This window comes from Quercus lobata, chromosome 4 (assembly GCF_001633185.2).
Source record: "Quercus lobata isolate SW786 chromosome 4, ValleyOak3.0 Primary Assembly, whole genome shotgun sequence".
Lineage (NCBI taxonomy): Eukaryota > Viridiplantae > Streptophyta > Magnoliopsida > Fagales > Fagaceae > Quercus > Quercus lobata.
The window spans coordinates 14,261,514-14,288,734 of NC_044907.1; the positions used below are offsets into that span (position 1 = coordinate 14,261,514).

Sequence of the window (27,221 nt, forward strand, 5' to 3'; positions counted from 1 at the left end):
GTAGTCGCCGCCGCAGCCGATTCTAACAACAATAACAACACCGTTGTCTACGGCGTCGATAGCAACAACCAAAATGGCAATGGCAGTGGAGAATCAGGCGGCAGCCCGCGGAAGAGGAAGTCGCGATGGGCCGACGATGAGCCCAGGCCCCTATCGACCTCGCTGCCGATTCAGCTCCCTGATTTCATGAAAGAACTCACTAATGTGAGGGATTACTTAGTGCCTCAGAGCTTGGCCCCTATCCTAGAAAGCTTGTTTGACGAATATGGGGATGTAAGTGCTGAGACCAATTTATCTTTTAGGGTAAAGATGAATCGGCGGGATTGCTAGGTTCGTGTTTGTATTTTTACTGATTTTTGGGTTTGTGTTTGTTGTTTTTGTGTTTGGTTGACAAGAAAAATTAGTTGCTGGGTTTGTGTTTGTTGCTTTTGTGTTTGGTTGACAAGGAAGATCTGTTGTTTTTGTTTTTGTGTTTGTGTTTCTGGGTTTGCGATTTTTGGATTTTAATTTTGTGTTCTTAGATCTGAGTTTATGTTCTTATTGTTCTTGTCCAAGTGACCCTTAGATCTCAATTAATGTAATTTTTTGTTTTTATTTCTGTTTTTTATTTTTTTTATTTAGTTAAAATTAATGAATTAATTTTTTATTTAAATGCTGATGTGGCATTTTTTAATGTTAAAATAAAAAATTTTATTATTATTTTAATGATCTTAACTTATGCCATTTGCTAGTTGTGCAATTTTTGTCTTTGATGTAACGACAGAGACAAAAACGAGATGCGTTTTTCAGGATAGGGACTAAAAGCAGTGAAAAAAAAAAAGTTAGGGACCAAAATGGGAATCGCATAAAAATGTAGGGACGAAAATGGGTTTTACGCCTAAAATTAAACTATTAGTATAAATGAATAAATTAGAAAAAGTTTACAACATAGTTTGGTAGTTAATATGTCTAACAAAGTAAAAAATTTAGGGTTTTTTAAATAAGGTTTATATTATTAAGTTAGTTTGCCAAACTAAGTCAATGAAAGTTGTAATCAAACTAATTCAAGAAATCATCAAATTAAGTTTAACATAAAATTTTGAAAAAATGGATCTTGATTCAAATTTGAAGATAAAATAAATAATCCAAACTTCAACGTCTTAATGCTCAACCTGGCTCTTGATTTGTTTACAGCTTTATAACGACAAACATGCAATCGTAAAAAAAAATAATAATAAATAAATAAAATAAAATTTGTTGTACTTTGATTTTCATAGACAGTCGATTTTGGCATGGCCTTATAGTACAATATATGGAATCTCTTGCTAGTTGCTGCTATATGGTTCGGTACTACCAAAGCTTAATTTTTATTTCTTCTTTCCCACTAGAGTTTTTTTCAGTAGTGCGAGTAAGTAGTAATTAACTAAGAGTGCTACGAGAGAAAATTTAAAAACAGCTTTTTTTGATAAGAAAAACAGTTTGTTAGGTGTTACACATTTAGTTTTTCTAATTAAATTTTAACACATAATTGTATTGACTAATAAAATACAAAAAAAAAAAAAAATAGTTAATTAGTGTTCTTAGGACATTTGCTAATGAACAATTTTAAAAAAGTTCTAATACAATTTTAATAAGAAAAATAAAAATATGTTAAAAATTTTAGTTATATTTCATATTCCCACAAAAATTTTTAAAAATATTTCTTAAACTAATATCTTTAAAATATTCATAAAATTTTTTAAAATAACTGTTGAGGGCGCGCGGTTTTTGTGCGTAGCCACGTGTATTTCACTGGAGGTGTGACTTTGCTAGGCCCGGATTTGTTTTGGGAAGTTCAACCCGGAACTCGACATTGGGCCGCATAGACCAATGGCTTCTAGTATATTTTTAAGCCTATAAAATAGATGAAACCCAAAGTCTTAGAATCATGATAATTGTTTAGAAAAATAAATAATATGCTTAGCACGATAGCTTTGATTAAATGGTGAGTTGATACGTTATTATTATGTATATTAAGTGATGTCCAATATTAGGAAATAATTAATTAGGTGTCAAATGTCCAACAATGGGATGAGTCCAATAATCCATGTCCAGTTGCAGTTCATAGTTCATGTTCAACATAATAAAGTGTGGTAGATTGATTTATTAATATGTATATTCATTGATGAAGTATGAGTGAGCTCATGTTCGTTAAATAGTAAGATGATATTAAAATAGCTTGCATCCAGCGATAAAATGATAATGAATAAAATATATTTAATAATATAAATTTGAAGATAAAATATAATGACTTATATTCATATTTTGTAGCTCCAGTCGTAGCATCAGTGGACTTAGCATTTCAATAATCTTCATACTTTGCAACTCCAGCTGTACAACACCAGTGGACTTAACATTTCAACAACATGGTGAAGTGAATCCTTTCATGGTGACTTCATGTTTGAAAGGGAAAAATGGGTGCAATTGGAGGGAGAGAGAGCATGCCCAGCCATGTGCATCGGTTGGTTAAGTTTGTCCTCTTAATCATGCACTTAAATGATTTTCCCCATGTAATGCCCTTTTAGTTTTTAGTCAAATATGAGTGATATTATCTTTCATAAGAAGGGCTTTTAATTTCATAAGTTTGTGTCTTTCATAAGAATAGCTTTAAGTATTAGAAATGTATGTCTTCAATGAGAATGACTTTAGCATGAAGTCTTTGTGCCTTTTAAGAGAAAGCCCTTAGTATTGATGTTCATATGCCTTCCATGAGAAAGAGATTTTGTAATGTGTTTTTGGAAGAGTGTTGGATATGTTTTAAGATGTGTGGAGATGGTAAGAAATATATAGATTTTGTGAGATATGGTGTTTATAATATGTATAGGAATTATATAGGTACTTTGTTGGACATGGATCTTGTATATGTATACTTTGTGAGACATAGAGTTTAAAGATATATAAGAAGTATGTATGGATATTTTGTGAGGAATGTATTATGTTGCTTTCTAAGAAAGAAAATGAAAAATAAAGAATGAGATGGAGATGTGTTTTTGGGCAGCAAAAATGATGAAGTTTCAGAATAATAGAGTGTGGGAAAGATGGATAATGGATAATGGTGTGTTGTAATTTGTGTGTTGTGTTGTTATCTATGAAGAGGGATTTTGTAAGAGAGATGAGGAAGTATGAAAATGTGTATGTGGCAATAAAATGAATGAAGTTTCAGAATAAGGGGTGAGAAGGATGGATGGTGTCCCATTTAGTGTGTAGCTTGGTTCTCTTTATATAGAGCCAAGCTATGTAACTAGATCAGAACTTAGTTGAAGGGAAAATTAGCAAATAAGGAAAAGTACTTGAAAAGGTAAGTGGTTTCATTAGAGGGATTTTGTTTTTTAGCCAAAAGAAGAAAGCTAGAGACTTTATGGATGATTTTGTAGCTGTAACAGCCATCAATTACAGTTGTCACAACTGAATGATATCATCCAAATGACATTTTGCTTGGAGGAAAAAATATTTGGCATTAAATTCATGGTTTGGCCTAAAATGGCAAGATATTCTTTATGGGATCCTCTTGTTTATGGTATTACAGCTAGAGCTACTGTAGAATGTACTGGAGCTACGTAGCTTTTGCAAAAGCTGTTTCTGCTTCTACTGGAGTTGTTTGCAGCTTCTGCTGGAGCTATATGCAGCTTCTACTAGAGCAACTGTTAGTGTTTTTGGCTAAGTTTTCTTTTTTGGAAAATTATGTGTTTAGTCCATGTATAATTTTGGTAAGTAATAGACTAGTTGGTTGATATTTGATGAAATTTTAGAGATGTAATTATGGTTTTTTTGTATTTTAACGAAATCTTAGAGAGTAAGGAGAGTATTTAATGCTAGATATGAGATATTAGTATATATTTAGCCATATGCTTGGAATTGATTTATATGAAAATAATAATATGATATAATTATATTTTAAAACTTATATTATATAATGAACATTTATGTAAAGAGCATGGAGAGTTTTATCATTTTAAGTATTATATGATATGAGAGGCTTCCCAAATGTTACATATTGCACACTGACTCGTCAGAGTTCAGGGGATTGGGGAAGACATGCCAAGTAACATGCTTTCCTTTATCAACTTTGAATCATTGGAGTTTTACTGAACATACTTCTTGACCCTCCAAACCACGACTTCCAAAATTCCCCTAATGAGACTCGTGAGCTTAGACCATGGGCTTTGGTGCCTTTTTTGTGTAAATATGGGCTCCCAAAATCGATGATAGTGTTGACGTGGTGCGGATCGCCAATGAAATAAAGTCATGTGATGTGAAAATTTGTCCTCAACAATAACAAATAATGTTATCATTTTTAGGAATAATTATTAATTTTAATGCAATTATATATTAAATTTCAATTCAACAGCATAATGTGCTACACCCAAAAAATCTATTAAAAAAAAAAAACTATAATTAAAGTGTATCTTAAAAATAAAAATAAAAAAACACTACAACTAGAGGTGTTCACCAAACTGCATAAACCACACAAACCACAAAAATTGCACTAAAAGCGCCCGCAAAATGGCATAGCCGCACCGCATCGCAAGTAATATTGCACCGCACTGTATGGGTTTACGGTTTTATAATAAGAAAACCGCATAAATTGCACCGCACCACACCCTCTCTATATATTAATATATTTAATTATTTTTAATATTAAATATATTATTAATAGTTTAATAACCTTAGTTTTCAAAAAAAAAAAAAAAATAGTTTGATAATCCTAACAAGTGTTGATTAGGAAAGCCAACCCAAAATAAAGAAAAATTAGCTCAATAATTTAAAACTTAGACCAAAACAAAGGAAAAAATTATTTTTGAGCTGGGTAGAAAAAGCCCAAAATTTGAAAGATATACCAACTTCAAATCATTTAAACCACATCTTATATACCGCACCGTATATCTGACCACAAAAATGAGATGCGATATGGTTATGGTTTTGACTAAACTTTAAATCGCACCGCACTGCACCACACCACACCGTACATGTGACTGCAAAAATAAGGTACGATGCAATTATGATTTTAGTTAAATCGTACCACAAAATATGATGTTAAAAATGACCCAAAATCACACCGTACCGTACTGTGAGCACCACTAACTACAACCACTTATATATTTCTCTTATTTTCTATCTACCTTTTAGCTTTAAAGTTTTAAACATAGTGGCAATTTCCAACGAATCAACATCGTACGAGGAAGGTTGGTATTATTCTATCACCTATTTTATTTAATTATTTTACAATGCTCAAAGCCCAATACAATCTATGTGTTCACACTAGGGATAAAGGAAACTAAAATCTTTTTTTTTTTTTTCCTTATAAACAAAGGAAAATAAATTATTTAATAAGCCCCACTAGACTTTTTATTATTATCTTTATCTTCGTGGCTACGTTAAAGTTTGTACTCTTTTGTTTTATGTTGCTCAAAACCCAATATGATCTATGAGTTGAGTTCACACCATGAGACGGGGGAAATGAATTATATAAGCTACTCGTATGACATTATCATCATCATAGACAAAAAATATCACCTTTTGTTTTTCAAATGAACCGGTAAATTTTTATTCAAAAGCAAAACTAATTATAAAGAGATCAAATCAGCTTTCAATCTGATTATAGATACACATACAATACAGAGAGGGTCATTGCCCAAATCAAAAGAACCATATAGATTGTTGAATAAAGGCCATTTCGCGAATGTGTGAGCTCAGATATTTGCTCTTCTAGAAACCCAATTAAAAAAAAATTATCTTCAACCTCATAAATATATGAAATATGATAGCAGAAAACCATAATTTGAAACTGTGCATAACAGTTTCACATATCTCCACCTCACATAATGATGCCCCATATATCACCTCGTAGTTCAGGTGTCTTGGCCCTAGAGTAAAATATAGGAGTAGGACTATTAATTACATATGTAGTCACATTTTATCATTTCCAATATATATACTACTATATAGTACTATACTATATACTTGTCACACAATAATCTAGTCACACTGGTCCTTGTTGTGACAGCAAGATTAGCTAATTACATTTATTTACGTCTATCAAAGCATTGTGTTTTACACCACCAGTGAGCAGAGTTTTTTTTTAATGAGCTAAGGTTGCTGTCTATAAGCATTTATATAAATATATATATATATATATATATTATAAGAAATAACCCTTATATATATATATATATTATAAGAAATAACCCATAGTTTTTAGAGGATTGGCAGTTGACATGTGTAATGGGATACGATTTTTTCAGTACCTTTGTTTTTCTTAAGGTTCTTGATAAAATTGACACTAATTACAAAATTTTTTCCCACATCTCTTTTCACGATTTATTAAATAATTATGTTTTCTTTTTACTACAGATGAGGGGATTTAAAAATTTTGCCATGCAGGCAACTATAAAATTATGGTGATAAGTTGTGATTAAAATGATATCATTATTGCATAAATTTACTATATATACCGTTTTTATCTTCATATATTAAGAAAATTTGAAAAGTTAGGTATCACTTTTTCCAATTATCAAAGTACCTCAAAAAAAACTCCCTCAAAAAAAAAAATTACTGCAATTTCCTCGCAATACATTCCTAACAGCCTAGTCATAATTATGTCAATAGTTTAAAAAAATTATTAAAAAAATTAATATTATTAAACTTATTAGGATTGACACGTACTCCTATGACTAGGGCAGATGTCTCAAAATGGCCCAAAGGTACATACGGCAGCTACGTCCCTCTCTTTCGAAGGGTATATAGGGTTTTCACAACATAACAAATGTCTAATGCTGAGTCATCGCAACATCATATATACGTTATAAAATAAGTAACAAAGATACTGACCTCTTTGGCCTCTTATGCTCACCACAAAAAGGACAAGGAGACATTGGTACTGTATAGGTTTGGTTGGAAATCAATGACAAGGAAACTTTCTTATATATTAAGCTTTCGTACTTACCTATGAAGTATGAACATAATTATCAGTTAACACCTAAAAATGGCTCTTTAAATATCATCACTTGGAAATTGATTTCCAAAGGTTCAATATATTGTGCTTTTTTTTTTTTTTACTGAATAAAAATTTATTTATGAACATTAGAGTATAAAAAAAGGAAAAGCTTGGAATCATCTCTCTTCATAGCCTAAGTAACCAAGAGAGAGATACTAGGGTTGAGAAATGACCCTACCTAATTAACAAATGCAGCCCATTGGGCTAAAAAATGGGCCGGAACATTGCCCACTTTATATATAAAAGAAAAAAAGAAAGCATTAAAATACAATACAAAATCCAAAATATTTATAATCATCTCTGCAATACTCCAATGAGAAATACCCTTTACGTATACAACAATCACCTCCTCGTTGTCCCTTTCAATAATGGTACAATCCACTTATCCTCCCAAAATTAAAGAGGAGAGATAAAGCTACTATAATCAATGTTTCATGCTTTAACCTAAAATAAATTAAACCTTTCCTAGAGAATCTCTTCCTTTCTTGTATTTCAAGTTCAAACATAAACCCAGCTAAAAAACGAAGTTCAAAATAAAGTTCAAATATCATATGCCTTCACTAATTAAACTAATATTACCACTTTTTTTTTTTTTTTTTGAGAAAGCTAATGTTGCCACATGGTAGTATCTAAAGGTGAACAGCAAATTAGTTCATAGTATACTTAAAAATATCCTTTTGTCTCACTGAAAGTGAGGTTGGGGGGTTCCATGTGAATTTAAAAAAAAAATGGGAATTTTTTCCCATTTTTTATTTTTTAGTTGTAGAAAGAATGGACACGTATGCTAGTTTGATGTAATCAAAGGAGAACCATTGTATTTGATTTTTTGCTGAGTGGTTTTGTTTGTTTGTAACCAATAAATTAATATTGGTAGGTTAAAGGTTGGTATAGTATGAATATGAATTTCATGACTCATTCACTTAGCAACTAAATATATCATTACAAATTCACAAAACCCCTTTTATTAGTTCATAGTATACTTAAAAATATCCTTTTGTCTCACTGAAAGTGAGGTTGGGGGGTTCCATGTGAATTAAAAAAAAAATGGGAATTTTTTCATATTTTTTATTTTTTAGTTGTAGAAAGAATGGACACGTATGCTAGTTTGATGTAATCAAACGAGAACCATTGTATTTGATTTTTTGCTGAGTGGTTTTGTTTGTTTGTAACCAATAAATTAATATTGGTAGGTTTAAGGTTGGTATAGTATGAACATGGACTTCATGACTCATTCACTTAGCAACTAAACATATCATTACAAATTCACAAAACCCCTTTTAATCTTAAAACGTCTTTTTGAAGGCCCTCGAGAATGTTATAATTTGAAAACATATTAATATGCATAATAAGAAAATAAGCAGAAATTACATTATATAAATTATTACAAAATTTGGTACCAACAAAGACTCCATGGCCCAATGGATAAGGCGCTGGTCTACGGAACCAGAGATTCTGGGTTCGATCCCCAGTGGAGTCGTTTTTCTTATCTCATTTTTCTGCGTTTCTTTTTTGACGTTTTCTTCTTCTTTGCGAATCCAAAGACTTAAGAGGCCCATAAGTGAGCTGAGAGGCCCAAAAGAAAACCCATTTTACATATATAGCTTGTCACTCCAAACCCATTTTATGACACAACAAGATTACACAAACAATTTACCTATTCATTGAACTATTTTTTTTTCCATCAAAAACGAATTTATCTAATCCTCATGGGCAAAAAGAAAAGGTGTTAGACAGAAGGTTGTAAGGTTTGACCCACTGTGGTCATAATTTGACCAATTTCTTCAAGTGCTTTTAAGTTTTAACCCCTTTTTATGTTTAGATTGTTGGATGAGATTAGTGGTGTAATGATTTTCTGTGAAATGCCATGATGGTGTTAGCCTAGAGGTCATGTTTTTTATTTTAAAAAAAAAAAAAAAAAAATTGCAGGACATATCCTCATAATTTTTTAGTAATTAAGCATGAATGGATAATCAAATACAGTGTCATTGCCTGTCTTAAAAAAAAAATTGCTATTAACTATTAAATACAACCTAAGACGTTATTTACATTAAACATCAATAATTTTAATCATATTGACACTTGGATTCATGTTAGTAGTATTTTCTTCTAAAAAAAAAAAAAATTAGTAGTATTTTTTAGCGCCAAACTTAATTAATTATTTTAAGAATCATTAACTAGGGATGTGGAGCCCATAAAATGTTCATATACAGACTAGGTTGAATTTCATTTTTCAATTTTCACTTTCTTGGATCCCTTTCAACCTAAGATACTTTCAGAGTTCTTTGATATCCTAATTATTTTTCTATGTATGTAGTCCTCTATCTCACACTCATCATATAATTACAAGACGAAATTTATTCATAATGGCCCTAATATGTTACTGAGAGATTTTTTTTTTTTTTTGTTAGAAAAAAGAAAAAAAGAAAAAAAGGAAATGTTAAAAATGGGCAACTAGTGTGATTTTTTTATCTAAGCATAACCATAGTAGTACTCTTAGAGCAGTTGCATCAATCCTGCTAAAAGACGAAAAGTAACAGAATTGACACAATATGGCATGAAAAGCACCCGCATCAGCTTTGTTTATAATTGTGCAAATATACAAAGGAGCTATAGTAATAGTGTAAATATATACGATTACTGTAACTTTGTATCAATTTATTTATTAATTTCCTTTTCTTCTCTCTCTTCTTGCCATAATCATATCTCTTGCTCTCTTCCTTCTTCTCTCTTTCTCTGCATACAAGATACCATCTCTTCTCCTTGGTTTTTTTTTTTTTAATTTTTTTTCCTCTCTCCACATAAGATTCCTCTTCTCCTTTAATTTTTTTTCCTCAATTTGTTTTTTTCCTTTCTTTGTTTCTTCATCTTCTCCTTCATTCCAAACCACCACCCTAAACCAAACACAAAACTCACTGCTTGACCCAACCTCTTTTACCACTTGATAGCCAAAAAAACCCAAACAAATGGGTCACTTAGTTAATCAATGGTGGGTTGATGGAGGTTGGTTACTTGATGAAGGGTGAGTTGACAATGGGTGGGATGATGGTAGGTTGATGATGGGTGTGGGGTTGAGCCATTAATGGTGGCTTGGGTGGGCTAATGTTGGCTAGTTGCTTGAAAATGGTGGGTTGATGATGGGTGGGTTGATGATGGTGGCTGATTCGTTAATAGGGTTGGTCCGTTGATGGTGGGTTGATGGTGGTGGCTGATCCGTTAATGAGTTTGATCCATTGATGGTGGCTGGGTGGATTGATGGTGGGTGTGTGTTGTTTCGTTGATGGTGGCTTGCTATTGGTGATTTTGGGCTATATTGGGTCTCTAAAGAGAGAGAGGGAGAGGGAGGGAGTGAGAGGGTTCTAGAGAAAAGGAGAGTGTGGGAAGGAAATTAAAAAAAAAAAAAAAACACAATAAAATGAATATTTTATTGAAACAAATTGTTTATCATAGATAAACAGATGTGAGTGCTTTGTAAAAATGATGGTATAAAATAGAAAAAATACGTTCTTTTTTGTAAACTGGATAGAAATTTTTAGAATAGCTAATGTGAACCACTCTAAGGTCGACTCTACCACTACAATCATTGATGAAGTAAGTGAACAACCTATAAGTGTATATAAGGAGCCGCAGTACACTAATAATGGAAGAGCTCAAACTCATACCCTAAATGTTGGCCTGAGCCCCTTCCACTAGACAAACCAACATGTTGACATACCTGTAATTAAAACACAAGTGAATAGTTACATGAATTGTCTTACTAAGTTATGTGACATACCACCTGTAAACTAGTCAAAACTAATTGTTAAAACAAAGCCAGAATAAGAAAATGACATCCTTCATACTTTTAAGCCATGAGTCAACTATATACCAAAGCTTGATCCTCGTGACCATAATTTTTTTTCCTACCTATAATCAATTAACACCAAAAACTTTCTAAACTTCCAATACCACCCATAAAAAAGAATCTGACTGTAAAGAAAATGAAATGATAAACACAAAACACAAAAAAAACAGAGGCAAGTAGGCAAACACTGTGGGTCCCACTCAAAAAGGAAAGCGACCACCAAAATGAGCTCAATCACCAACCTCAAGATCCATTTAAGGTGGGCCCCACACACAACACTCAAAAATTCAACATAATTGAAAACACAAAAATAGTAAAATGAAAAGAAATATAATATTAAATAAAATCAGGCACCCAGCCAATAATATGAAAGCATTAGATCATTCTCTCCTGGCCACAAACTTAGATACGCCTAGACACGTGTCACTCCGATAATCCACTTGACCCACGTGAAAATCACGTGATATGGACCCCACCACCCCACACCCAACTCTGGAAAACTCGGTTTTACTTTGAAACATCAACTACAACGTTAACAAAAAAACTATAGTACAAACCAAAAGAAGAAAAAAGAACAAAAAAAACCAAGTTTTTGTTTTTGTTTTGCATTTTTTTTTTAACAGTGAGGTTCCTGTTGGATTTCCACTTTGTTTTGTACTAAAGTTTGAAGCTTTATCTGTGAAAAAAAAAAAAAAAATTTGTGGGTTGTTTTTTTTTTGGCGATGTGCAAGACAATCTACTTGAGTGGCTATGAATTGGCTTTTGGCTTAGAGAGTTTTTCTGGGGTTTTCAGCAATGTTTGATTGGAACGAAGAAGAGGTATGTAACCCTTTTTTTTTTTCTTTTTTGAATGGAAAAGTTTGAAAATTTTGTACTTTAATTTTTGTTGAATTGAATTTGTTTGTTTATGTATATGATTAAAGTTTGGTAGTCTTAGTTTGGTGGGATGTAGTTGTCAGAATGATTATATGTATGAGGATTTGAGTTTAAGATGTGAACTTGCTTTCTGGGTACTGTTTAGATTGCTGTGTTCTTATTGTGGTGTGTTTTCTTTCTTTTCTTTTCTTTTTTTCTTTTTATTTTTTCCAGCTTAATTTATGAATTTTCACGGTGCTTTGAAGGATCTTTGATATGGGAATAGAATACAGAAATATGTTTTGATTTTGTTAGCTCAAAAGCAAATGGCTGTGTAGAGTGTAGTATGTACTACTTTGAAGCTCACTTTTTGCTGAAGAGACTTAGATGAGTAGAAAAATGTTCCATATAATTTGAATACCTTCTTTGGTATGGTTGTATCATTTTTAAAATTTTCTTTATATGTAGTTGTTTATTTTTAATCCACTTGGATGTTCACCAAATTTTTTTTACTTATCAAGGACAATATAAATAGAGAGAGAATAGTGTCATAATCTATAGATTTTAGAACAGACTGAATGTGGGTTACACTTCAAAGTTATAGGCAATCATGGAAAACTTGAAGCTAAACTAGTGTCTCTCTGTTGGAAATTGAATCGCAATTTCACTTGAGTTTGAAGTGGCCATGAGTTTGTTTTAGGTTTAAATGGTATTTCAATATGAAAAGAATAGGGGTTGAAGTTAGTTTGTATGGTGCAGGGAAGTGTTCTTTTCATGGAGTGAAAGCAACATGAATGAAGAAACAAGAATTGGGCGAATTTCTGAAAGTGATATTCCAATATGAAATATTGCTCTAAGTGGAGTCATATAGGATATTTTGATCTTTGGATTTTTATGATTTAGCTGAAAGATTAATATTTTGGTTAAGGTTTAGACAGAAATGTGAAAAATATGAGACTGAAAAGGTGCTGGGTAGCTTGCTAGTGAAGTCTGCGGCTTCTTCAAGCAGAGGCTTGGCGTCAGATCCCACCTTCATCAGAATATGAGTTTCACGTGAGTCCCATTGTCCTGTAAAGAAAAAGGAAGATGAGATGAAGGGGACCCTGTTTATGTTGTCTTTTCAAGAAAATGTAGTGCACGGGTCAACCGCACTACGTTTTTAATTGCTAGATTCTTATGGTTTAATAGTGAATAAGTAGTAATCATCAAGTGGCTATCTGCTGAAGGGGGGTGACTGGAGTTGTTTAGTCATCTTGGTTTCAGAGAAAATATCAAGATAGTGTTTTCTGTGGTGTCAGATTATGGCCCAAATGAGGTTTTGGTTAATATAGATATGGGATATATTGAGTTTCCACCATTAAAACTTTTCCTGTTGCATCTGTGAGTCGTTTTGGTGCATCCTTTTTGGCTTGTTTGATATGGAGTGTGCTTCTGTTTGTTGAAGGTTGACTTTTTGATAATCAGAGGAATTGGATAAGGTTTTGGCCACTCATAACATATTCTGGGGATTATTAATAAGAGATGTTTGATACGCAGAGGGCAAGAGGAATCAGTTGATCACCAATTTTTTTTTACCATGCTTTCAGTTCAGGTTTCTTTCTCTGTTGTAGCACAATAGCTGATTTGATGGATTTTCCATCTTCCCTTTGTTGGATTTTGAATGCCTGTTATTGAGGGAGGGGATCATCCCAACAGAGGGATTTAGTGGAAACAAAACTTTTTGGCTTTGTTGTAGTTGGTTTGTAATGGAAATATATTTTTTATAGGAATGGAAGTGATTTTACAGGTGGTAACTACGTATCTGTTTTGCACCACTCCTTGTTAGTAACTCGTAGATTTTGTACAAGGACCCTTTGGTCCTGTTCTATTTTAATCAGATACATCATCATTACTGTTTCTCACTCCCCTTCCTCCCTCCCCCCACTTCCCCCCACCCCAAAAAAAAACCCCCCCAAAAAAAAAGAAAAAAGATTCATGATTAGGTTTTGAAGGGAAGGCCGTTCAAGGATGGTCTTCTAAGTTATTATTGTATTTAAAGATTCACGTTTTTTTTTTTTTTTTTTTTTGGGGTAAATTACACCAACCTCCCTTGAGGTTAATTGAAATGACTACCGAGAGCCTTCTAGCTCAATTGGTTGGCACCTCTTGGTCTTTCCAAAGGAGACATCCTAGGTTCAAATCCTCCCTCCCCCAATTATCAAATTATCAAAAGGGTTATCAAAATGAAAATATCCCCCCAAACATTTGTATAAATGACATTCCCCCTTGAGGTTTCTATAAATACAAAAGATAAGCCCATTCCTTCTAATACTGTGATTATCCTAACTTAATATTTCATTCAAAAAAATCCTACCCTAATTATGGAAAAAATGACACTTTCCTCCTTGAGGGATGTATTATGAACCCAGAAGAATACATGCTATTCAGGGTAAGCCGGAGAGCTTGGACTGATCTTACTTGATAAGGCAATGGATCGCAAGATTGGCAATGTTAATTTGCCCATTCTGTTGAAGACAGCGAGACAATGTATATTATTGTGTTGAGAGATTCCATGTGGAGATTTGAAATGTGTATTTGGGGGACATGACAAGAGGAGTATAGTATAGTAGGCAGGTGAGTAGAAAGAAAGCTAAATGATCGGAATAAAAAATTGCCCAAGCCTTCTCGATCAAGTCTCAATGCTGGAAGAAGACTTCAAACAAAGTCATATGCTAGACCTAAAGGGCCCAATGGTGTGGCTCATTCTTTCTACTTGCAGCTTTACGGTCCAGCGTCAGGACACAAAGTGGTGGAGAAAGTGAGAAAGTCAAGCAAGTAGGGGTTACACAGTTCAAGGGAAAAATTTGTTATTAAAGTCTCAAAGTAGGAAAAATTGACAATCTCCCCCTTGAGGCTTGTACAGATTAATAGAATTTTTTTAGATGGATTTCTTTTGTTAGGAAAGTCGAACATAAACTTATTTGTTGCATTTATACAAACCTCAGAGGGGGAGGCGTGTCATTTTGTCTATAGTTTGGGGGCAAGGAGTATCATCTTTTAAAATGTTAAGGGAGGTTGGAGTAATTTACAACCTTTTTTTCAATGCTTCTTGACAAGATCTGAAAACATCTGGGACAAAAAATAAGGTTGATAGGGTTTTCAATTACTCAAGACTCTCATTTTCATCAATAGTTTCAATAAATAAAGATGCAAAAGAAGGAAGATGATCTAGTTGGATCTATTTGTTTTTGGGCTTTGAGAAAAAGGGAATAGCAGGGGAAAAGGTAACTTGAAGACCTCCCTGGTAGTGAAGGGCTAGATTTAGATTTCGTTGATTTTGTTGTTGAACCTTTTCAGATATTTCCCCTTACTAAATCTCTCTCTCTCTCTCTCTCTCTCAGTATTATGTGTACATGCAAACATGTGTATTATTGTTACTATACTATGTGTCCTACTGGATACCTATGCTCTGGTTTTAATTCATACTTTTTTACTTTCACAAACACATCAGTAAGTTTTGCTGGGTTGTTATAAGTTTTTGTTTACTTTTCAAGAATTTATACCATCAACTGCTCAAAGATATTTTATCTGGTTAGATAACATTGCTATTCTCACTTGTCATGGTGATGCTTTACACTTAAAATTTCAGCTTGCGAACATAATATGGGGTGAGGCTGATGAGAGTGGTGACCATATTGTGCCTTATCCTGAGGCTAGTGAAGATTATCGCAAGAAGGAATGGACCCAAGAAGCTGCTACCAACAAGCCTACCGAGCAGAGGACAGCTGGGGCTAAAACTCACTTGCATGGCATAAAGCTAGAGAGCAGTTCCAACCTTGAAACCAATGGAGAGATTTCTACTTCTGGATTTGGCGTGGACTCATGGCCTGATTTGTCTTTATCTAATGCTGTCAAAGCTGAACAGGATTCCATGGGTACTGGAGTACCTAACAATTTAACTGAAATTAGCACATATAATTCAACAAGAGGTGCTGAAAATACCAGTCATTGGAATGAATTGCATGTCTATATATATGCATGTTTTTGTGTTGTATGTGTGTGCACTGACTGATAGAAGGGGCAAGATTTCTTATTTGATTTACTCATTTTATGTGATATTTATTGAAAGCAGAGACAGATCAACTGGACAAAGATGCTGAAATTTTTGAAAATACTGATGAAGGTAAAGAGCAAGGCGATTTGGTTGACTATGGCTGGGCTAACATTGGAAGCTTTGATGATCTTGACCGAATTTTCAGGTACTTGAAGATAGCTGTATCTTTCTCTCTATATAGTAATGAAGCTTAGTCTTGACAACATCCTGCAATATATTCTTGGTAGCCATGCGCTCATATAATTAAATAAAAAAAATTCCTTTTATTCTCTTTTCTCCTTTTCAGAATTTGACAAATAAGCATGCTGCAGAGAACTTATGCTACTTGAGATACCTGATAATTTCTTCCAAAACATGATTTTCTTCCAAATATCATGGGCCCACCATTTTCCCTTAAACTGTCCAAGTTCTTTACCCTTACAAATGAGACAATAAAGTTTAAATTTAGGAACTGATTTGGCAATTTTTTGAGCTTTGCTTTATGTTTTTTTTCTTTCATAATTGGAAGTGGTGTTAGGAGTTTTTCTGATTGATTAGCCTTTTGCCTTTTCAATTTTAGAATTGTTGTGATCTGTTTTTTTGGAGTTTGTAACATAATGTCTTAAGCTAAAAGTGAAATGGGTCAATTAAAAAGTTGATAGAAGAGCAGGGTGAGCTTAATTAACTCTGAAGAGTCTCTATGTCCCTTTATTACTGTAATATTCCTTAACTTATTTTCCTTGTTTTCTCCTCCTTTCTCTCAATATTATGGTATCCATCTGACTCAATATTCTCACAAGTGATGATCATACAGCAATGATGACCCAATTTTTGGCCATGCAAGTCTTGGTAATGATGATGAGCTATGGTCTTCTTCTAAAGATGTTAACAGCCTGGTAAAAACATTTCCAATATCCATGGGCTCACCAAATTTGGGGTCAGAAGAACTAAGAAATGCATCCGAGAAAATGGAAATCAAAACAGAATATATGCAACAAGATGATGACCAGCCATTTAGCATTGGCTATGGGAAACTCAAAGATCCTGCACTTCATGGTATGCAGAATGCACATGCAATCTTAGATCATGTAGAATGTGCTGGAGACAAAATTAATACTATGGCGAAGGAACAGGTATTACAAGATAATTTGCAGTGCAATCAATCCCAATTATCCCAATAGCATTATGGTTTTCACTTAAACAAGTGGAACACAAAAATCACATCATATTTGTTTCTCTTGCAGATGGATATGGACATGGTGGGGAAAACCTCTGTGGTGACCTTTCACCCAGCTGCTGAAAATGTTGTGACCACCAATGCGTTTACAGATAAGGTACATTCTTTTACACTCTCCATTCAACTTCATAATAGTATAATACTTAATACCTAGTGACTTATCCCTCATTTATGGTGTCTGCAATCTGCATTGAAGATTACAGCTCAAATAATATTCACATAGGGTGGTCTACAAAAACAGTGCCAGCTGATGATAGACAAACAGTATTCCTTTTATTAGAACCATTTTGTTGTCAAACTTTAATATTTCAAGTTGAAAATACCAAACATAAAACTCAGACCTGCAATGGATGACAAAATACCATTACTTATTTTGTCATTTGTGGATATTTTGTTAGTTTTTTGCTCATATGTACCTTTTTCTTTGTGTGAATAATAATTGGCTGGAACCAAAAGCTTAAGCAAAGTGAAATATAGGATTGGGGTAGCTTTGGGTAGGGCTGGTAGGCTCATCTCATGCCAGAATTGCCTGGAAACCTGAAGCGGTAAAATTTTAGGAACCAGTCTTGTTAGATGGCAGTCTGACTTGTTAGACACTCCCAAAATTAATTACCTATGCCATTTCATGTCTCTAAGAATTTAGGGTGCAGAAGTGTCCTCAAAACCTTCAGCTGAAATGGCAGCTCCTCCCCATATTAGTACAAGGTGGTAGGTGAGGTCAAGAGTTCAAGACCCACCAAATGCGTATATAACTTATTGATAATTTTTTTTTTTAAAAGAAAAAAAAAGCACTACAATGCCTTCAATTGTTCCAGAGATAATGTACATGCCACTTTACACTTGGCAATGTATAGTAGTCAGGCTTATGATTTATTGAAACTAATGCTTCTAACTGAAAATAATCGTATCATTTGTGCTACAATTTTATACTGATGTATTATCCAATATTGTGCTGATATTAAATGGAGTTCTTTTATGATGACTATAGGCTCAGAGTTCCTATTTAGTTGGAATATGTGCATCTTATATAGCTTCAGCCATGTGTGTCATATAATGATCTTAAACATTGGAAAAAGAATTGTTACCTGATTAGTTCTGTGGGAGGACTTAGATATTTGCTTAGATAAAGTTACAGGTAGACAACTAATTCTGATGTAAAACAGCCTAGACTTGGCTTGCTAAGTGCATGATGTTCACGATGTGAAGTACCTGAAGCCATCATTTGGCTAACTTGTTACAACTGGAAAAGCTATTGATAAGTATCAAAGGAACATCTGGTGATGTTTACTGTGTAATCTCCCCATATTGGATATGTTTTTTGATGGCTCAAACTAATTCTTTCCATCGGTGGTAGCTATATTCCTAATGTACAACAATTGTGTTTGCTCTAATGTGCATGTATTTTGTGTTTTTCTCTGTTGTGCGTGCCATTATTATATTATGATGACTATAGGTGTATGCACAATCTCATTACTCAGAGCAATTTTCCAATTTGTATTCCTTTAATCCCCAAAATGTCCACCAACCATTAGTTTCTTGTTCATATGTACAGGCTACTAGGCAAAAAAAACTGTTGAAATCTCGGAGAAAGCCAGAGAAGAGCAAGGTCAAGGCATTACCACATTTGTATGATACTTGGTCTCCATCAGGAAACCCATCTAGACAATTTGAGAACCAATTGGCACCCTCCATGCTACAGTCTCCTCCCTCTTCAATGCTCAGTCATCAGAGGCAGCTTCCAGGACCTGAGTCTTTGCAATACCAGCACATGACCAATCTATTTGTGGCTCCATCAGCCTATGGGAATCTCACAAATCCATATCCTGCCATGCCTATGCTTTCCCATGTTCAGTCTGCCGAGCGTAAGCATCAACCTTTGCTTCCTGGTTATGAAGGTTCTCCAGGGGGAGCAAACCCCATAAGCAAGTCAGTGAATGCCCATGTGAAACCTCTGATCATGACACCTCAGGAAAAAATTGAAAAACTAAGGAGGCGGCAACAAATGCAGGCAATGCTTGCCATTCAGAAACAGCAGCAACAATTCAATCATCAAGTCCCTTCTGTAAATCATTCTGTCACCCAAAAGTCTACTCAAGAAAGTCAAACTCTGCCCTTTGAGGGAGCTGATCTTGAAGTTGAAGATATAAGCAATTTTCCTGCTCTGGATCCAAACTCTCCTTTAGAACAAGATGATTCCAATACAGTCTCTGTGGCAGTTGATGATTATTCAGCGGAGGAAACAGTACTTTTTAGGCTTCAAGATGTTATTTCAAAGGTATGCTTGACTTTGTGTGGATTAGTTTCCTCATAAAGTAAGTTGACTAGTTATAAACTTACAATGCCAACATTTTGCTACAGTTGGACATGAAATTAAGACTCTGTATACGGGATAGCTTGTTCCGTTTGGCTCAAAGCGCAATGCAAAGGCAATATGCTGGTGATACATTCAGTACCAACAAAAGTAGCAGGGATGAACATGAAGTCGTGGGTCAAGAAGATATCAATAACCATAATAGGTTAGTACACCAATACAATTATCAGTCTATATCTTCAAATTGGACACCTCTTCTTTCTTTTGCCACACAGGAAATAGGTCATGTAACTTTCATTAATTTCTATCTCAAAAATTACATATTACTAATGTAACAACTTAATTTAGTGAAAATTTCTGCTGCAAAAAATTGGCAGATGTAAATGGTGACTTGGCTTTGAAAAATCTATATGTTGCAGTTGAATGAGAGAAACTGTATATCACGAATCTTCTGAAACAAATGATTTAATGAATTCAATAATTGGTTCTATGATTTGCATCCTGTGGTTCTTCACCCATACACCTTTTCATATCTTTTCATAGTCACATTATTTATTTACAGTTGAGAATTCATGTCATGTGTGTGAGTATGTGATGTGAGTGCAGACAAAGTATTTTTATAGAAAGAACCCCACGTTGGTCACGTGTGGACCTTGTATAGGCTTATGCACTAGTTGAGTCTCTCCACCTATTAACTTAAGTTTTTGAATTGGATGCAATAAAACAGTTCAGAGTGCTGTGTTTGTTGTTGGACTCCTTGTGATTTGCATCTTTGGTTAGATTTCTTATGTATATTGTTTCGGTTGAGCTGCTTGAGAGCATTTTCCTGTTTTGGATTTCTTCTAAATTTTTTAGGTCTGTACATGGGAAATAGTGTTAGACAAAAAATCCCATATTGCTTAGGTTGGACCTTCATATAAATTCAGTTACTATTTGGGTCTCCCCACCTACAAGTTTAGCTATTAGATTGGATGCTTTAACAGTATCATCATGTTTTAAGTCATGATGCAGTTGCAACCTCTTTGTGTTGGATGATCTACTTTCAATTAGTTTTCATACTTGAACCATATGGTATTGCAGGAATCCAGGAATGCCTGATATAGAAACACAGACCAATCCCATAGACCGAACTGTGGCTCATTTGCTCTTCCATAGGCCTCTGGAGTTACCAGGAAAACTTTCTGATACTCCTGAATCACCTATTTCTACAAAGCTCCCATGTGAACACAAAGTAGTAGGTTCATTGAACTTGACAATGGGATGCTTGCCAGAGAGTTCAAAAAGTAAACAAAACTTACCTCACCAAGGACCTAAGAATTCTTACCCGTTGCCTGAGCCCCAACATGTCGATCAGTTTAAAAACAGTCCTTGCATGGACACTTCAGAGAACGCTTCAAACAATGAGCCTGCAGATGGTGGAGCTAGGGATGTTGAAGCCTCTAAATGAATGGGGTTATTTTTTTTTTTTTTCCAGAATTATATAAGGGTAATTCATTCCTTTATCTCTTCCATGCCTTTTAATATGCTTTCCACACATGATTATATGGATTTACTGGTAGTGGTAGTTTTTCTTATATTGTCAGCCTACTGGATCTTTATCAAGAGTGGATTAAGGAGCCTCAAGCATCATTATTGTGGAAGATCCAAGAAAGTTACATGGATGCATGCTTCAAGTATTATGTTCAACATATAGCTATTTATCTATTGTCTGAAGATTGATTTTTCTGTATCCATATAACACTTATGGTGATATGTGTTTCAATATGTAATGTCTGATGTGTGAAAATTGAAGCTACTTAATGTCAATAAGTCATGGCAGAACGTATATGCCAAGTCTGAGTTTGGCTGGTAATTACATTATTCTGAATTATAACAGATGCAATTCATTATGAATCTCAGTCTAGTATATTGAAGAGACTCTGGTAATAAGATCTTGACATCAATCACTATTTATATTATACAAATTTGAATTAGATGATCATAGTATTGTTCTTTGAGCAACTTGGCAACTATTTTTGGAATTACCATTGCTCACCAAAGAGCTAACACCTGGGAGAAAAGCTCCTATTTAACTGAATATATTTTCAGAAATGAAATATTTATCTCTATTTTTGCTTATTTAACACCAATCCTCCTCTTTCTTGCATTAACCATGGCTCGTGCTTCCCATCTATAAATTCATCCCAAGAGACATTCACATCACCTAAGGAGTTTACTCGATGCTTGTTCTATGAATGTGGGTGATGAATCATATTATCAAAACATTGGTAATGCAAGGCACAATGTTTGTGTGTACTTTGTCCAACTGAGGAACAAGTTGAATGATTTAAAGGGCTGTTTGGATGGAGGGGGGAAGGAAGGGGAGTAGAGTAGAGTTAGTTGAAAATAGACTAATTTTGGGTCAAATTTACACTACTCTACTCTACTCTCTCTCCTTCCCTCTCAATCCAAATGGACTACAAGTTTTAAATCTGAGTAAGGTAAACCATTTAGTACTGGAATTTGCAGATGATTGTAACTATCATCCTTCCAGACCTCCAGTTTATATGGTTCCTGCCTTTCTGGTGTGACATTTATCATTGGATTTGTGAGTTTTCTTGGCTTCAATGCAAGGGTGCTTGGAAATTCCTTTCGTAGAGGTTTGTGCCAGTGAAACATCACTTCACTTGCTCTCTCAGATTCCTCTGGACACTATGGATAATGCTGATGCACATCTGTGGGTAGAAATCTTGTAAAATTGCATAAGAAATGCAAATCCAAAAACTATTCTTTACCATCTAACCACATTTTTTGTAAACACAACATTGATATGCAAGACCAACCCTTCTAACAGCAATAGCATACTTTAGAACTCACTTGCACCGACTCTGGTGATCATGTTTTTTCAATTTTCAGCAAAGCAAGGTTAAAAAAATTCATAACAGACACATATAAGCAGATAAGCATGGTGCCACACAAAACCTCATCACAATACATCAATTCAATGGTACCCTTTTTTTCTATTTTGGGTAAGTCAAATTCAAAAATTCCTATGCCATTTTAAACCTGTAATATGCAAACTAGTCAACTATACAAATTGTTTCCATGTGACGGTGCCATTGTAAACTTGCAGACAAAATAAATGCAGGCCTAATGAAATGCAATCCTAATTCTCTATCTAATAATAACTTTAGCATGTTATCAATGCAGGAGTCACAATCTTCTAGTAGAGGCATCACAGAACAGCACGGTAAGTTTCGAGTGAATCAATAAATTCGCCACTATAAGTAACTTTCACCACTTGCCCCTTCTCCAGCCCATAGTATCGTGCAATAGGGTCAGTTTCTAGCATCCGAGGTAGCTGGAAAACAATTAAGATTGAGTAACTTAATGTGAAACAATTTAATTTGATCAATCATTTAAAGTTATTACGTGGATAAAGAATGAAGATTAAACCCACTTACATGAATAATACAAAAAGAAAAAAAAATCGAATTTGTAATTCCTCATGGAAAAGTTAGGTTCATTATTGGCTTTTATTCAACACTCAAGCAGCATTTGGCATATTGATTGCATTAGCATAGCATAATTCTAAATTTATTAGACAAAACAAAACTCTTTTCCATACCTTAGAACCTTAAATCACAATCCCACTTTTCCCTCCAAATGAAATGCCTCATAAATTAATGGATTAATTGGAACTCTGTAGTTCCTTCAATAAATGGATTAATTGAAGTATCCAAGACCACTTTCTCAAAATTTATTTTTCTCTTTTACCCCATTGGTAACCATTAATTAGGTGCAGACTTAGATAAATTAAAATTGAAGATTAAGCATGTCCTAATTGACCTGAATAAAATACCATCTATGTGAAGATCAACACAGATGACATCAACATATGCAATCATAACGGTAATATGATTGTAATATGCACCATAAAAAATGTATATATTAATTAACTGATAAAAGAGAAACGGTCTCTCTTCTTGTCAGTCACTATCCTTGTTAAGGGTGCGTTCGAAACATATAATTACCTGTGTATCTTTCACTTTGTACTGACTTAACAGCCTTTGTTTTCCTTCAGCATTCAGTATCTCATGTTTTGGCATCAAAATGTGTTTTGTAATATTAACCAACAAGTCAGTAATCTGAAGGCAAACAAGTCATAGTGTGGGGTTAAAAACAAAACAAAACAAAAATAGAGCTGAAAGCGGAATAGATGTTAAGCCATAAGTAATAAAAATAAATAAACAAGAGATAGATTACATGTCATTATATCAGAGTTCAAATTTGTATGAACAACACGGGAGGAATCCGTTACAACTACCAGATTTGTACTCCTACCTTTTTTCTATACTCTCAAAGGACCCATATCGATGCTAGTAAAAAGGAATTTCAAAGTATCCTTCTTTCATAGTCAAACCAATGGAATATGAAAATATAAAATATACACACTACATTTTAGTATTGGTGATGAAAAAATTATCTTAGGACCTCCATATTATGCTACATAATAATCTTGATCATGGACCCTCTCATCACTTCTATCAATCTAAATGATCTCTTTACATTTTCCCTGCTTTCTCTTTAAAACACTCGGATCAATCATCCAATCAGTCATCCCTAACACCACCAGCTATATTTGAAAACAATTTATGTTGTCCTTGTGGTTATCATTCAGACACAATTAAACTATTAACTATATACATCTCTCTAGCAGATAAGCTATCATTGTAGCTGACAAAGTGCCAAAAGAGGTCATTCATATTCTCTCTACAGCTTTGATTCTACAACCTATAAATCCAGTGGAGAGTTCAATGAATCTCTCTCATTTGCTTATAATTCTTTTAAATTATTCTTTAGACTAAGAGTGTATCACTTATATATATGAGGTAGTCTCTTCCTTCAAATAGATTAAACTACTTGTTAAAAAAAAAACTACATATATGAGGAAGTCTTTTCCTTTAATAAAGTAAATTACTTATTTTTAAAAATAAATAAATAAATAAACTATTATCTGATATACAAACCGCTTATTCAATCATACTCATTAAGCTCTATCTTCTCAAAATGACTATTATCTGCATATCCAATCTATGACCTAGAATGCTGCAACATTAATTTTGATATGCAACTACTGAATGACCTCAAGAGAAAGGAAATATTCATGCAGAATAACACTCAAGAGCAGGTATAACCATAGCAGTAAAGAATGAAATCCTGTCAACAATTTGCTTGTTATTTGCTAGCAAACAAGTAAGGAATGAAACCTCTTGAGCAAGAGTAGAGCATGAAATGTTAAAATTTGGAACTTACTTGGAAAACCTCAACTTTGTACGGATATTTTTCCAGTCCTTTTCGAGCAAAATGGTTAATCTTACTCTCACGAATAAGAATTAGCCCCTTCAGATGTTCTGTGCTCATGATCTGAGCATAAAGGTTACGAACTGATGCTGTTCTGATTTCCTCGGTTCCACAGAAGATAACCATCATCTACAAAGCAAATATTAAGTTATGCTACTGCAAAATGAGCCTCATCAAGGACTTTCATAGTAAACTTTATCTAATAGGCAGTACACAAAATTAGATCTTTCACAATGGGAAGCATACAATACAAAGAAACGAGGAAGAAAAAACCTTTTTATGAAAGAATTGAGATATTAATATTACTCAAAAGTTTTTAACTTACCAGAAGTGATCTAAATTATTGGCAGATTGATAATTTTTTGGTTATTTGATGATGTAATTACAGATTAACAAAAGCACCATTTGAATACAATATCTTCTGTTCTGACATTGTCACATTCACAATTAATACTTCCATCAACCAATCAAATGGTTCCAATCTTTTAATTGTATAAATTCTAAGTGAAGTTTTGTGTTCTGGGGTATCATAGGAACAAAATCAATTACTTTTGGAATTCCGAACTAGTAGTAGTAGTAAAAGTTTCCCCTTTTTTTTCATCTCTGTTTTCCCGGTAAGCAAACAAAACTTAACCAAAAGCGTGGAAAACACACATATCACCCAAAAAAAAGAGTTCCAATCTATTGATTGTATAAATTACAGGTGAAGATTTGTGTTCTGGGGTATCATAGGAACAAAATCCATTTCTTTGGAATTTCAAACTACTAGTAGTAGTAATAGTAAAAGTTTCCCTTCCCCCCCCCCCCTTTTTTTTTCATCTCTGTTTTCCCAGTGAACAAACAAAACTTAACCGAATGGGGGAAAAACACACACAAATATCACCCAAAGCAAAAAGACAATGCTTTCTTTTTTTATATTCTCTGTTTTCTCGACAACCAAAGACAACCAAACAGAGCTTAAGGAAAAGAAGGCAGAAATATCATCCAAATCAAGAAAGAAAAACGTTTACTTTCTTCTCTTCCCTGTTTACTCGATAACCAAACAACGTATATACAACATAAGAATTCCTTGTTTCCAGACAACTAAAAAAGACTAAAAACAAATAAAATGAGCATAAATATCAATTTAATCATACAGAGCTTAGACAAAAAAAGAAATCCAAAAAAAAAAAAAGTTTCTTTTTTTTTCCTCATCCCCCGTTATCTCCACAACCAAACAATGGTTAAACAAAAGAAACATGCATCCTTTTCTCTCTCCGTGTTCCCTCCACAACCAAACAAAAATTAACCAACAACATCTTCATTAAATTTTTTTTTTTTTTCTCATCTCTGTTTTTCCGGCAACCAAACAAAACTTAGCCAAGCAAAAAAAAATAAAAAAAATGCAGCATTAGCTCCGAAAATCCAAAAACAAAACAGAAAAACGCTTCCTCTCTCTCTCTCTGTGTTATCGCTGAAACCAAACAAAACTTAACCAACAACATCTTCATCAAAATTTCTACTTTTTCTCATATCTGTTTTCCCGAAAACCAAACAAAACTTAGCCAAGCAAAAATAATGCAGCATTAGCTCCCAAAATCCAAAAACAAAACAGAAAACTGCTTCCTTTCTCTCTCTCCCTCTCTGTATTATCTCCGCAACCAAACAAAACTTAACCAACAACATCTTCATCAATACACATACATTCATACATACATATATGCAGAGCGAGAGAGAGAGAGAGAGAGAGAGAGAGAGAGTTTGTGAATGAATACCCGATTGTAGGGATTGGAGGAGTGAGAGACAGTAATGCGGAGGCGGAGGAGGTCAGGTTTGTCGCCGAAGACGGAGCGGAACTCGGCGAGAGAGCGTGCGAGCTCCAAGTCAGGCACGACGTAGCCTCGGTCTCTCAGCATTTCCCAAACGGTGCGCCGCGACAGGTAGTACCTGTGGCTCTCCGCGCTCCCTCCATCCACGTGGCTCGTTATGCAATCTTCTCTCCCTCCTCCTCCTCCTCCACCTCCGCCGCTGCCAACGACGCCGCAATCGCCGTTGGTACCATTCTCAGCCATATTCTCTCTCTCTCTCTCTCTGTGTGTCTGTTTGTTGGAGGGAATAGAAGAAGAGAGGAGTGAGTGAAAGGTACCACTGGTTAAATTTGAGACTCGCTTGGTTTTCTTGACAGCTGGGCTTTGTGGGCCTCACCTTTCACAACTCTTTCCCTGCTTGTTTGGAATGAAGGAATATTTTCTTTGTTTTTTTCCTAGGTGAAAAAGTATATATATATATATATATATATGTGTGTGTGTGTGTGTGTGAGAGATGGGTTCAAATTATACTTAATTAGAGTTACATATTTTTTATATCATTGGATTTAAGTAGATCTAACGGTAAAAAAAAAAAAAAAAACTCTGATTAATGCTAATATTCTTATTAGAATCTCATTAATTATCCCTCATTTATTATATTTTATATCTATCTCTAAACAAAAAAATAGTTATTTTTGACTCTCTATATGTTTCTCTCTCTATCTCTTTTTCCTCCACCGTTATTCCACATCCATGATAGATT

At 34.1% G+C, this 27,221-nt stretch overlaps 2 protein-coding genes and 1 non-coding gene across 6 annotated transcripts; 2 read left to right on the top strand and 1 right to left on the bottom strand.

The window, feature by feature from the left end:
• The first annotated feature begins 8,416 nt into the window (after positions 1-8,416).
• Positions 8,417-8,489, top strand: TRNAR-ACG. Its single transcript has one exon. It is a non-coding gene; the product is annotated as a tRNA-Arg (tRNA).
• A 2,896-nt stretch (positions 8,490-11,385) lies between these two features.
• Positions 11,386-21,245, top strand: LOC115984289 (protein LNK2). 3 transcript variants are annotated; one of them, XM_031107253.1, is made up of 9 exons: positions 11,388-11,672; positions 15,337-15,676; positions 15,820-15,946; positions 16,595-16,913; positions 17,025-17,114; positions 18,570-19,292; positions 19,376-19,533; positions 20,409-20,814; positions 20,894-21,221. In XM_031107253.1, exons 1-8 carry the CDS (start codon positions 11,649-11,651, stop codon positions 20,773-20,775), a joined length of 2,148 nt encoding a protein of 715 aa, XP_030963113.1. In that variant the 5' UTR covers positions 11,388-11,648; the 3' UTR covers positions 20,776-20,814; positions 20,894-21,221. The 3 variants fall into 3 exon arrangements, with proteins under 3 accessions (XP_030963114.1, XP_030963113.1, XP_030963112.1); XM_031107252.1 differs by having other exon boundaries at positions 20,912-21,221; XM_031107254.1 differs by lacking the exon at positions 20,409-20,814 and having other exon boundaries at positions 11,386-11,672; positions 20,912-21,245.
• Positions 21,246-22,243: 998 nt separating this feature from the next.
• On the bottom strand, positions 22,244-26,858 carry LOC115987709 (DNA-directed RNA polymerases IV and V subunit 5B-like). 2 transcript variants are annotated; one of them, XM_031111307.1, is made up of 4 exons: positions 26,426-26,854; positions 24,624-24,800; positions 23,342-23,455; positions 22,245-22,668 (listed from the first exon to the last, which is right to left on the bottom strand). In XM_031111307.1, exons 1-4 carry the CDS (start codon positions 26,720-26,722, stop codon positions 22,543-22,545), a joined length of 714 nt encoding a protein of 237 aa, XP_030967167.1. In that variant the 5' UTR covers positions 26,723-26,854; the 3' UTR covers positions 22,245-22,542. The 2 variants fall into 2 exon arrangements, with proteins under 2 accessions (XP_030967168.1, XP_030967167.1); XM_031111308.1 differs by lacking the exon at positions 23,342-23,455 and having other exon boundaries at positions 22,244-22,668; positions 26,426-26,858.
• Positions 26,859-27,221: the final 363 nt, after the last annotated feature.

Bases quoted from the DNA above. Each gene is read 5' to 3' on its own strand.
- LOC115987709 (XM_031111307.1), bottom strand. From the start codon at position 26,722: ATGGCTGAGAATGGTACCAACGGCGATTGCGGCGTCGTTGGCAGCGGC. The intron at 23,456-24,623 runs GTAAGTTCCAAA...GTTTGCCTTCAG, and splicing joins ACAAAGTTGAGGTTTTCCAA to ATTACTGACTTGTTGGTTAA. The intron at 22,669-23,341 runs GTAATTATATGT...ATTGTTTTCCAG, and splicing joins ACAAAGTGAAAGATACACAG to CTACCTCGGATGCTAGAAAC.
- LOC115984289 (XM_031107253.1), top strand. From the start codon at position 11,649: ATGTTTGATTGGAACGAAGAAGAG. The intron at 15,677-15,819 runs GTGCTGAAAATA...TATTGAAAGCAG, and splicing joins CACATATAATTCAACAAGAG to AGACAGATCAACTGGACAAA. The intron at 15,947-16,594 runs GTACTTGAAGAT...ATGATCATACAG, and splicing joins GATCTTGACCGAATTTTCAG to CAATGATGACCCAATTTTTG.